General features: G+C 39.3%; 1 protein-coding gene across 1 annotated transcript; it reads right to left on the reverse strand.

Annotated features, from left to right (window-relative positions):
* Positions 1-10,665: 10,665 nt before the first annotated feature.
* On the reverse strand, positions 10,666-12,347 carry LOC147419332 (uncharacterized). Its single transcript, XM_086506020.1, has 2 exons — positions 12,076-12,347; positions 10,666-11,997 (listed from the first exon to the last, which is right to left on the reverse strand). Exons 1-2 carry the CDS (start codon positions 12,173-12,175, stop codon positions 11,228-11,230), a joined length of 870 nt encoding a protein of 289 aa, XP_086362146.1. The 5' UTR covers positions 12,176-12,347; the 3' UTR covers positions 10,666-11,227.
* Positions 12,348-13,223: the final 876 nt, after the last annotated feature.

Genomic DNA, 13,223 nt, shown 5'->3' on the forward strand with positions numbered 1-13,223 from the left:
CACTCTTTACCAAACTACTGTTGGATGCCTTAGTTATGTATGCAATACAAGACCGGATATTCAGTTTGTAGTCTCACAGGTTAGCATATTTATGCATAGCCCATGGTCTAAGCATTGGTAGGCTGTTAAGAGGATCTTTGGCTACTTGAATGGTACTTTACATATTGGGTATTTTTATCCCAAGGAGGATCATTGCTGTCACATTTACATGCATTTTTGGACTCACATTGGGATGGTTGTTATGAAACGTGAGTGTCCACAAGTGGTTTTTTTTCATGCTCGACAGTTCATGCATATCATGGTTGAGCAAGAAGCAACCTACTGTGGCCACTTACAATTGTGAAGCTTCAAAGCTATGGCTGAGTGTGTATGGGTCAGACGCCTTATGGCTGATTTGGGTGTTGAACAGGACATTGCCAACATCGTCTACACAGACAGTTAGAGCACATTGGCAGTTGTAAGGAACCCAGTTTATAATAATCGCACAAAGCACATTGAGGTGCATTATCACTATGTCAGAGAGAGACTCTCAGCAGGAGAGATCAATTGCATTGCATTTATACGCCCGTATAACATAAATTATACGTATAAAACGTCAATATATGTCGTATTTCCGAATAATACCCGAATACCCGTATAAAACAGTTTTCGATCGAGATATTTTTTGATCAAAAACTTTTTCGATCGAAAAATATCTCAATGAAAACGTCTATATATACAACTGTCGCCGTATTCGATCGAAAAGCATTCTGGAGCTTTTGGGAGTTTGCAGATCTTGGAGCTTTTGAGAGACTAGCAGATAGCGATAGCCCCTTCGGTTTATAGCGGTTTTCAGGTATATTTTTTTAATTTTTAGTGATGAATACTAACTTATTTTTCTATTGTCCCAGACTTGTGTGGTGCAGTAGTTTTGACTCTCACCACAAAGTTGGCTTGCAGGTCGTAGGCCACTTCGTGGTGTGTAGCCATATGGGTCACTCCAGAAGTGTGTAGAATATAGTCTCCTTTCTCGTGGTGTGTAGTCATATGACTCACTCCAGGGAAGGCTTGGGTAAATTTAGATTCTCACTCGTATGGTGTAGTAGTATACCTCTCACCATAGAGATGAGTTAGGATTACAGGTCGACTCGTGGAGTGTAGTAGGCATGATGCTACACCTCTCACTTCAGAGTGGCCTATAAAATTTACAATCTTAAATTAAGTCATTGTTGATTATTCTACATAGAAGCACAAAGATTAACGTTGGTCATTTTAAGAGTGCAGAGATGCATACTTTATGCCCTCTTCATCTTAATGTGACTTTGGTTATTTTTGTGCTTCTATTTCTGTAGTAACATCATTGTTCATCAGTAGATCACTTGGTGTTACTCTGAACGTAGATATATACAACAATTGATTTACATTTGAGATTGTTGAGCTGTTTGCTGATGGTTGTGTTGTGCGTTCCACACACTCCATTAGAAGTAGCTTATAAAATTTACAATTTTAGATTAAGTTTTTCTATCATATGTGTTATATAGAAACACAAGTGTTACCACTCGTTATATTAAGAGTGAAGAGATGCATATTTTCATGCCCTCTTCATCTTAATGTGACATACTGGTTACTCATGTGTTTCATATTCCAAAGGAACATCACTTTTCATTATTAAGTGACTTGGTGTTGTTTTGGACGTAAACACATACGATAGAAAACTTACATCTACAATTGTTAATTTATCCACTGATAGTTGTGTTGTGAGTTCCACACACTTTATCAGGGATTAGATTGATAAAAACTATCAATCTATTTTACAACAGCATCCAGGACTTGTGCTGAGAATATCTCACACTAGCTGAGTTGTTCACATGTACGATTTTCCAATCCTTTAGATGTGATTTCTTTCATCATCTCACACTTCTACACATAGCAGGGTCCAGTTCTTGTGCTGAGAGCATCTCACACTCCTGGCCTGTTTCTCTCTCTCTCTCTCTCTCTCTCTCTCTCTCTCTCTCTCTCTCTCTCTCTCTCTCTCTCTCTCATTTAATTTTCATGGTCGATTAGCACAATGTGGTTTGTAATCATAAGATGTTCTCTTTAATTTGCAATAATTTAATATTGTTTAATAAATTTGTATCATCATTTAATATATATATAGGGTTAACACTCATTATATAATAGCTATGTTACTATGGTGTATAATCTTTTCGTAAGATTCTTAATTTATTAATTTTTCATACAGATATGGCAGACACGAAGCTAGCGAAACACCAACGAGATTTCGTCTCCGAAGTGATTGTGAGACACTTTCATTACATGTCAGAGGCAGAGATTAGGAGTTGTTTAAACCCTATCGCTCTGGAGCATTTTTATCAGCTTACAACGACTCTGACCAAGTCTATGTTTGAGCAGCTCCAGGCAGAGTTTGCACCAGCTATTTTTGACATAGCCCTCCTGACATCAGGTTCTTTAGTAAACATTGTCAAACAAACCATTGGGCAGATCATGAAAACCTTTCAAGAACTGAAAAATCCTGCAATTACTTCCTTGCCAAACATAGCTGAGCGCATACATCTTGTGCAACAGCTTTATACGGAGTTCAAGAGCAAGGAAAAGTTAGAAAGAGTAGCAAAGCGTGCAAGAGTGGAAGCCAGCTCTTCCGAAGCTGTTGTTGAACCAGAAATCCTTCTTAGAACAGAGCCTGCAGCGTCATCCATTTGCTGCATTAGACCTCTCTCTACTACCACCTATTTTACACCTTTTACCCGACACAGCCGTCTTCAATATCCAAGCTCCACAACTGGGAGAGGGAAGATGGGCACATGTGAAGCGTGTGGGTGTCACACATCCCGCTTTCAAAGATCAAGTGTATGCTGCAAAAGTATTCAAAGTACAATTACATGGGCCCACCATGGAGCAACGGGTCAAAGACGAAGCAACAATTTTGGATATTTCACATCGTGGTATTATCTACCCTCTTGCCATGGTGCGCCACGTGGAGCGGCCTATGCACATTTCACGATTTTTCAATGGCGGCCATGTGGAGCAATGGAGAAAAGAATGCACTGCAGACGACAGCCATCCTGTCATTTGCGATTACGTACTCACTGCAGGAACAATATAGCTATTCCAGGAGAATATTTTGGAGATCATCAATGCTCTCCTCCAAACTCTGAAGTATATACATACGCATAACTACCTCCACAATGATCTACACTCTCGCAATATGATGCTGCATTTTGGCAAAAAAGGTGTTTACGCCGGCATTGTGGATTGGGGTTCATGCACCAAAACAAATACGACAACCGGTTTTCCTCCTCTACGCGATATACAGATAGAAACTAGAAAACAATATGAGAGAGATTATCCATGGGCAACCCCCGAATGTATATCTAGTAATCCTCCCACCTGGACCAAAGCTATGGATATTTATTACATGTGTCATACATGTAAACGCATTTTGAAGTGCTTACCAGAGCCCCAAGAACAAAGCAAGAGACATTTTTTGAGTAATGTACTTGCTCGTCTTGAAAGCGGCAAGCGCGTTCACCCCAAAACCCGGCCTAATGCTTTTGATCTCTCCTTATGTTTAAATGGTGCCCATAGAGTGGGTTACAACATTGTAATGACATCTGGCTTACGACCAGTTGATGATTAATGAAAACGCAGTCTCATGATTTCATCATTGTTTTACTTTTGGTGTCAGATTTAATTGTAGGTTTAATTGAGCAAAAATTCTATGTTTGTCATTCGATATACTGTCCAATGTCAAATTATTGAATGACATGTTCACCTGATATGCAGATATGGAAGAAGAACTCAACCACGCTGAAGCTCAGGCAATTTTTAAAGAAGAACAAGCTAGATGTGGACAAGCAGATCTTTCTACTATTGCCAACATTGAAGAAGATGAATCTGAGCTGCAGGGCGAACCATTAACCCTTAAAGAGTGCAAAAAGCTTTTCCCAAATCACTTTGTACGCCATCAACTATTTCAAATAAGTGGCAATGCAAAAGATACAGCTCCATTGAAGCTCTCTAATTCGCAACATAAAGGACTGGCATCTGTATTGCTGCAAAGGTTTATACGACAAGAGAGATGCCTACCAAACAACAACCAAGTAGCAATTTACTTTATCCAGCAATGCTATGTTCGATATGTTTTGTTGAAGAGAGTGGAACGAGAGAGAGAGAGAGAGAGAGAGAGAGAGAGAGAGAGAGAAAGAGAGAGAGAGAGAGGTTTTGATGTGAACGACAACGAGATAACACTTTCTTTCATCATATACAAAAACTTGTTGAGTAAGTATTAAAATGGTACTCTCACAAATCATCTTCATCTTCAAAAACTGCAACCATATCATCTACTTTGTCCATATATGAGCATTCTGAAACTATCTCCAATTCCATATCATCATCATCATCAACTTCTGCAAAAATAGCTTCATGCGTTTGGAAGACTCTATATTGCCTTTGAGCGGCTCTAGTTGCAATGTTTTGAGGCTTATGAATAAGTCTCATATTGCAAAAAACATACACCAAATCAGCAGCCCATTTAGTATGAAGTCTGTTTCGCTTTTTAGTGTGCACAAAGTCGAATGCTAACCAGTTTCGCTCACAACTTCCACTTGATGCAGCTACTGATAAAACTCTAACTGCAATGTGTTGCAACTCCACTTTCTCTCCACCGTACTCCTTCCACCATAAAGGTGCACTTGTTTTTCCAATGGCATCTATATGCCACGGATCCTGAAACATACCAATTATGTTGGCATAATCTACTCGCTGATGAAAAGCTACTTTTCCATCTTTGTGCCCTAAGAGTTGGGAGCACACTGTTTTGAAGTTGCACATAACTTCTTTATTGGCAGATTGCTAATGCATTTGAAACTTAGAATCCAATACAAAATCTGCACCATGCAATGGCGTATGCAACTGCACCCAACGCTTGTTAACAATTGTAATCATGGTAGCTTTATCCTTTGCACCAAAACTGACATTTTCTCTTAGCTTGCATATAGCCTCTGACTTTATAGTAGTAGACCCGACCAAAAATAAAAGAATCTGTGTCAACTGCTCTCAAAATATCTACAAATGGCTTTGACACAGTTACTATTCTTTCTACATTACGCCAAAAGACTGGCGAGTTTACTATTTGCGCACATCAACCAGCTGCTTCCTGATAACTTGGATACTTGCTGAGCCATCCATCCCATCTTCTGTCTGCTAAGGTTTCCATCAATGCAGGCTTCAACTCTTGCAAAGCAGCAAGAACATAGTATGCCGTAGCAAACCTTGTCGCGCAAAATATTTGCAAAGCTTTATTTGGTGACTTGGTTCGAAAAAGAGCATACAAAAATTGATTCTCTCTAATGAATTTCACCACATGATTTGCATCCAATAAAGTTTGATTCACACATGCCATTTTACCAATATCTTTTAAAAGAAAATTTAAAGTGTGAGCTGCACATGGTACCCAAGAAATCTCCGCATACTTGACTTGAATAGATCTTCCTGCTCCTTTGTAGTTGGCCGTATTATCTGTGACAATAGCAGTCACATTCTTTGGTCCACCTGCCTTTGCAATTGCACGCTCACACACCCCTGCTAGGTAGGTGATAGTCTTCTCTTTCAATGAGTTGTCAATTGCTTCCACGAACATAGCCCCTCTAGGGTTAATAAGCATTACATTGATTGAAGGTTTTTTCTGACAGTTAGTCCATCCATCCAATTCTATGGTGCATCCATATGCTTGAACAAACTTTAGCACTGTGCGTTTGAGAATGGCTTCAGTACTGTCTTTGACTTTATCAAGATATTTAGTTCTCATCTTGTTATAGTCAGGAAGCACAAATCCTTTTTTGGCTGTACTCATCAAAGCATCTTGAAATATTGGATTGCTCATAGCATTGAACGATATGCCACACGCAACAAATTCTTCTGTCCATTTTAAATGCAACTCAAGCAACCATTGTTTACCTAATGCTTCAGGCATTGTTTGTTCATTGGATGACGCTCTGCCGGATTTGCTTGTGCTAGGAACTCCTCCTGATGTAGAAGCATGTCTATGAAGAGGGTTCAATTGAGAACTCTGATCGTTTACTTGAGTGGTACACACCTCTTCTGTTGCCTCATTGCATACAGATGGTTCAATATTAGCATGAATATCTTTAGAAACATCACCTTTATGTTTAGCTGCAAGAATCAACTTTACTTTGCGAGAATACATGGGAAATTTTTCATGAATATCTTTTGGTGGTGCCCTGCACTTTTTAACATTGCCAGGGACTTTAAATAAATGCTCTTTAATTCTGGTTGCATTACCACTGAACTGGTGGCCACAAGATTTACATTCAAGTCGAGATGTATTTCTCCCAGCTTTCAACTCATGCAGATAACTCCACTCTTGTCCTTTCACCATGATGCACAAAAGTAATTTGCTAGTGAAAACAAAGTCAATGATCATTTTCATAATCAAAATCAATTTAAACATTGAATTAATTTAACTAACAATGATTGAACGAAATTAAAATAATTAAAAACAATGATTGAACAAACATACAATAATAAAAAACAATACCATTGGATTACATATAAATTGCATCGATTTATCTAAAGTACAAGCTTGTAGCTTTAACACGTTATGATAATCAATAATTACAATTAAATCAAGTATTAAAATGATTATCATTATAAATTGTTATACCTACAAGAGCTATAAGTGACATTTTCAAATGTCAAAACGATAATCACTTAAAATACTTGATAATTATCGTATCTATGTAAAGTGCGAACAAAAAGTTCTTACACTTTACCATAGATTTTTAAGCGATTATCTATCTACAATGCGAGCATGTGTATGCTCTCACACAGTACGATAGATTTTACAGTCCAAATAAAGATAAGAGAATATCAATATTTTTGGACATGTTTTTCCTAAATTTTTACTCTAGTGAGAGCATAGCAGTGTGAATAGCTCTACACAAAACGTAAAAATATAATTTTGTTTCATTATATTCATTTTGAAGTGAGAGAAAATCTCTACACATCAAAATCGAACTTTAAATTACATAAAATTAATTTTTATGTAATTATATTTTTAAACTAATTATCTCATGTGAGAGTACACTCTACACACAACGATAATATCATAATTTTTTTAATTAGTCACTTTCAAGTGTCAAATAATTGAACACATTGACAAGTGATTCTTATAATTACATTTTGTATCAGGTGAGAGATTAAACTCTTCACAAAATACAAACTTTCAACTATTTACTAATTTATTCAAAAAAAATTATAAATTTGAATCACAAAACTTAAAATCCATTGAATTTTAATTTTTATCTAATTCAATTTGTTTTATTTTTTTACATATTACTCTTTTAATTTTTTGGTGAAAATACTCACATGAAAAACATTGACTGTGAATGATGGTGTGAAAATTGGCTGTCGCGTGTTGCTATATATACTAACATATTCGATCGTTATTATTTTAGATTGAAAATAATTTCGTTCGAAAAGTTTTTCGATCGAAAAACTAAGAAGTAATACGTTTGGCTGTGTATGCTGATGTGGCACCGTATAATACGGCCGTATAATGTAAATAAACGAATAATACGCCCATTATTCGCGTATTATACGTCTCCCGAATAACGAATAATGCAACTTAGGAGATCAACTTGGCTTATGTGTCGACACAAGACAACCTTGCAGATCTTTTCACAAAGGAATTGCCTCATGAGAAGTTTGAGAAGCTTTATGCAAAGCTTTGGTTTTACTCCCTTTTGTGGATTGATTAGGTCCTCAAGGCATGGTACTTCCCTATACACTATGTGCTAGCTCTCATTCACCGCATCACTCACAGGGGGGATTTGTGACCATATATGAGGTAGTAATGTGTGTGAACACATTCAGGATGGTTGGGGCATTTTTGCCTCACTAGGACATCTTTTCACCCATGTATTGTACATATGCACATCATGCTAGGGCTACTTATCTTTCCATTGTGCACTAAGCAATATATTTTCTATTGTGTGCCTTGAGCTTCTTCATTTTGTCCAAGCTATGTGTGTTTCCTTGCAACCCTAATTCCAACAACATTGGCATTTTTAACCCAAGACCTCACACATGGCAATCCAACGCTCTAACCACGTGCTCACGTGGGGTTTCTTGTTCCCCTAGCCTCTTCACTCCCTCGCACAACAAGAAAGGCACAAGCAAAAGTAAAGACGAACAAAAAAAGGTAAACACAAAAAAGTGAACTCGCACAAGAAAGGCAGAGGGAAACGTAAAGACGAATATAAAACGGTAAACACAGACAAATCATATGGCATTCGGTTTTCATAAGAAATGTGCCTCATTTGAGCGGCGTCGATTCAAATGCTTGCACTTTATTCAATACCCTGTGGTATTTAGTGTTGAGGATATATCACCTCAATTTTAGTGTAGAATCTGCACAAGCCAGGATTAAGAAACTTTATTCAATATACTCCATGGTATTTAGTGTTGAGGATATGTCACCTCAATTTTAGCATAGAATCTGAACAAGCAAGGATTAAGAAACAATACATATTATCAGTTATGTCGGTTCAATTTTGGAAGCATTTCCTTAGTGAGAATAAAGGAAGATGCTAGAAGGTTTTGTGAAAGCTAAATAGAATAAAAGTTTCTCTCTCTCTCTCTCTCTCTCTCTCTCTCTCTCTCTCTCTCTCTCTCTCTCTCTCCACATCCACATGTCTGCCGCTCCCTTTCTATATCTGTCACATATTTCACCCTCTCTCTCTTCGATCATCTGTCATTTGTGAATGTACTCACACACTAATATTTGGTTTTTTATTGCCAAAGGTTACAAGAAGAGTAATGTTATCGAGGAAAATCAAAATTCTCTACGAGAGTTTTTGATTGTTTTTTGATTAAGTAGCTTGTGATTATAAGGGTCTTTTTTCTCCCATTCTTTGAAGCTTGCATTGATCAGTAGTCTATATGAATGGGAAGATGGTTGTTTCTTTATAGAATCTTCTTTTTATGGACTTTGCAGTCCCTACTCATGACTTACTAAGTGTTGATTACCAAGCTAGCTAAAGGTAGTTTGCAAGGTACTAGATACAGTAGTACCAAGAGTGTAGAGAGAGTGCATCTACACTCATTATGTGCATTATACTGCTAACAATGCATGTATTCTTCATGGGGTTATGTTGATAGATTGTTTATAGCCTTTATTATAGCACATATTGGCTCTAAATTAAAAAAAAGATCTTTTACTTTTAGAGATTCCCTTGGCCAACTCTAAGGCTCCAAGCTTTCAAGGTTTCCATTGAGAGGGTTTGATGCCTATGCCATCGCCTATCAAGCTATGTTGATGAAGCCTTCCAATAACTCCATCATCATGGGGCATAGAGAGAGAGAGAGAGAGAGAGAGAGAGAGAGAGTAGTGATGTATGTTGCCACTACATGCAACAAAAAATTATCATGCATTAAGCTGCATAGAGGACTAAAAACCATGAAAATTAAAGATGGGCCTTCATGTGCACAACCCATTGCTTCCCAGCCTCTGTTGGTGATAAAGTTAAAGAGAGAAGCTCACACATGAGAGAGGGAGAGCCACCTCCGTTTTGTGCTCCACGCGTGCATGTGCGTGCACACACACACACAAAGAACTCTTTTCGCTTCACACTACCCTTTTGTTTTTCTAGTAGGATAGGTTGATTGCATCCATTCAAGCACTTAAACACTGGAAACAACATTGTTAACACTAGTCCTATTAAAAAAAGTAGCCACTTTTAAGAGGCTTTTGTAGAAAAATGATTCAACAACTATTTAGATGTCTAAACAAAAAACCTCGAAGGGAAATATGTCCAACATATAGTATGAGTTGATAAAAAAAGTTGAGAAAATAAATCAAGGGTTGAATTTGTCTTTGCATGGCCATCTTTTAGGACTAATTTGGTAAAATGCATATAGTTTTACCAAATTGACTCAATGGTAGACCGAATTTTTTTTTAATAGACTCAAACTTCTTTCCGAAATCCCTCAATAGGTGTCTAATGAACCAATCACACTTGTATGTTGCTTACATAATAAAAACTGATAACATTTACTACTCGCCCAAGTCAAGTAGTAAATTTTAACCGTACACAACAAAGACTTATTAAAAAAGTAAATATTTTATTTTTAACATTTTTAACTCAAATATGACTCTCAAGTCTTAGACACATGGTAACAAGATGCTCAAAGAAATGTCATGAAGTTTTTATGTCATATGCAAAAGTTATGCTTAAAATACTAGAATGTAAGCATAACACACTTTAGTGGCTCAAGTCCCTTTTGTGGTCCATTACAAGACTAAGATTCTAGAAAATTTTCATTTTATCACATAGGGCACATATTTCGGAAAGTCATTTACAATCTAGCACCTACTAGCTTCACTTCACCGGGCACTTCACCTACTTAGCTGGAAGCTTCCAAAGATCCTTTTTGTTGCTGTTATCACCCTTGCAATTGCAAATTAAAATACACCTCCCAAGCCCAAGAATCGAGCTCATCACCTTTGGCTCAATAGAGAAGTCTCCGCTTTGAGCCACATGCATGGACCTAGCTTGTTGTGAGCATTGTGATGACTCACATTAAAAAAAAAAACATCTCCCCCCTACCCTCTCCACGACACTATTTGGCTGGCTACATTGGCGCCTTTTGTCCGCTTGCACCCATCCCTCCCACCAGTCTGTCCGGTCGACCTCCCACGTACATTCCATGCCTCCATGGCCTACTTCACCTACGAAATTGATGCCCCTTTACCTCATCACAAGCTAGACATCTCGTCAGATACCCATTATAGGAATTGCTCCAAAATCGTTATGACATACTTGCAAGGTCAATCAATCAAGTAAACAAAATCACAATTTATTGTAAGATTTTTATATTTCTCTATCAAAGAACTACCATCCATGTCATCCCATGGCTCTTACCGTGCACATATAGTTTATCTTGGTTTATAGACAACACTTACTTATTGCTAATGGCCCATGCTACTCTCTCTCTCTCTCTCTCTCTCTCTCTCTCTCTCTCTCTATGGAAGCTAGGCCTACACAAAGCTGCATAGGGACCTCGGTCTGTCTTGGCCAAGCATTTGGAGCATGTGGGAAGCATTGGGAGGTCGATGAGGGAACCAACCACTTCTTGGTGAATTCTAGTTATCTTTACCAAGCATGGCCCAAGTGTGATGAAACCTTCCACTGTTGCAAAGTATTCCCTACTTGTCTTTGCCAAGTGGAAGTGTGAGAACGTCATCCATCAAGATAGTCTCCAGAAAATCGATGAGTTCTTCTGAGTCAAGGAGTTCTAGATCAAGATGGTTTGAACTAGGTTGTTTCTCAAGGGTATGGATCGCTTGTGTGTCATGTCCACATACAGAAGGAACAACAAGAGTTGTTCGAGGTGTGATGAAATCGTTGAGGCCTCTTTGTGCTTGATCTTTCATCCTTGCATTACCATTATTGCAAAGGTTTGTATGGGTTTTTTTGTATGCATTGCTTAATGATAGCATGTGGGAGCTCGTAGTATCATTGTTTAGAGGAGGTAGGATAGGTTGTCTAGTAGTGGCATGCAAGCACGGTGTGAATGGAAGGAGAGGTGTTGAGGGAGAACTTTGTTCCTCGAGTTTGACATTGCGGCCGGGGCTATGGCCGTCTTGGATCGGGTGAACTGGTGTTTGCTGGAGGGGGAAATTGAGTTTGGCTTTGGGGCCTCGCATCTTGAAGGCAGCGTGGTCATAGGCACGGGCCGCCTCGTCCGCAGTGTGAAAGGTGCCAAGCCAGACGCGGGCAGCCTTCTTGGGGTCTCGGATTTCAGCAGCCCAGGTGCCCCAGGGGCGCTGCCGGACGCCTCTGAACCCCTTCTGCCTGTTGCGATTAGCGTTGAGGGAGGCAAGTAGCTTCCGGAGACGATTCAGGGCGCGGCGCGAGCTTTCGCACCACTCCGCGGCCACGAAGAGCTCCAGGAGGAGCCGCTGGACCTCCATTTCTGCATAAACGAGGTGTGTGCATGAGAGAGAGAGAGAGAGAGAGCGAGAGAGAGAGAGAGAGAGAGAGAGAGACTCACCTCGCCTAGCTGATTGCTGGTGACCCTCAAACGCCATCACATGGGCTTCTGCACAGGCTGGGGCCATCGTCCTCCTTCCACGTACGTATTGAAGTTGCATGCAACCCAAATGTTATATTATTATTATGCACGAGAGAGAGAGAGAGAGAGAGTTGCATAGGAAGCGAGGACACAGAGAATGAAGCCAAAGTTATGGCCTCTTTATGCAAATGAAGGGCCTTGCATCCCTTTCTAACTCACAAACGGTCTTACATGGCTTTCACACGGTGGGTTTCAAAACCCACACTTACCAAATCAAGGGACAAGAGGGAATAAAGGAGGAGACGATGCGTTCAAGAAACTTTTGCAATATACAAAAGTTAGCATAGTTCAAGAACACGAAGGCTTTTATATAATATATAATGCAAGAATAGAAAGTGAACATTATTTTTCTTTTTACAGGTCACGTGAGAATGCAACATCAAAAGTCTTTGGTGACTTTGTAAACTCACTTTGTGGAAGCTCTCTTAGTCGCTACAATGTTGGGATTCTAATTTCCCTCTCGAGGCTCCAACTGGTCGAAACGTGCATATAGAATTTCTAGGTCCTCTCTCTCTCTCTCTCTCTCTCTCTCTCTCACACACACACACACTCACACACTCTCAGGATAGTTTCCTTCTTCTTCTTCTTTTTCTCTCTCTCTCTCTCTCTCTCTCTCTCTCTCTCTCTCTCTCTATATATATATATATATACACACACACACACACACACACACTAAGTATAATGGGGGAAGGGATTTCGGCTCCCTCTCTTGGACTCGTGACGACGATAGTTGCTTGCTTCGGCTCCCTCCTGACAGTGTTCCCTGACTTATTCACGTTGAGAGAGAGAGAGAGAGAGAGAGAGAGAGAGAGAGGAGACTGCGCTGTACGAGTATATATAGAATGGAAAGGGATTCCGACCCCTCCCCTAGACACGTGGTGCAACCTCCCTTCTTTTGACGGATGTGCCTTGTAGCCCGACGTCACATCGATATGAGAGAGAGAGAGAGAGAGAGAGAGAGAGAGAGAGAGGCGGCCTTCGAGCTGGTAGTACTAGTGTGTGACACACACACACACACTATAGTGTGTGTGTAGAGATAGAGTAAAGTACATTGCATCCACCACCTC

The sequence above is a fragment of the Adiantum capillus-veneris genome, chromosome 29 (genome assembly GCF_014529385.1).
Source record: "Adiantum capillus-veneris isolate H3 chromosome 29, ASM1452938v2, whole genome shotgun sequence".
NCBI lineage: Eukaryota > Viridiplantae > Streptophyta > Polypodiopsida > Polypodiales > Pteridaceae > Adiantum > Adiantum capillus-veneris.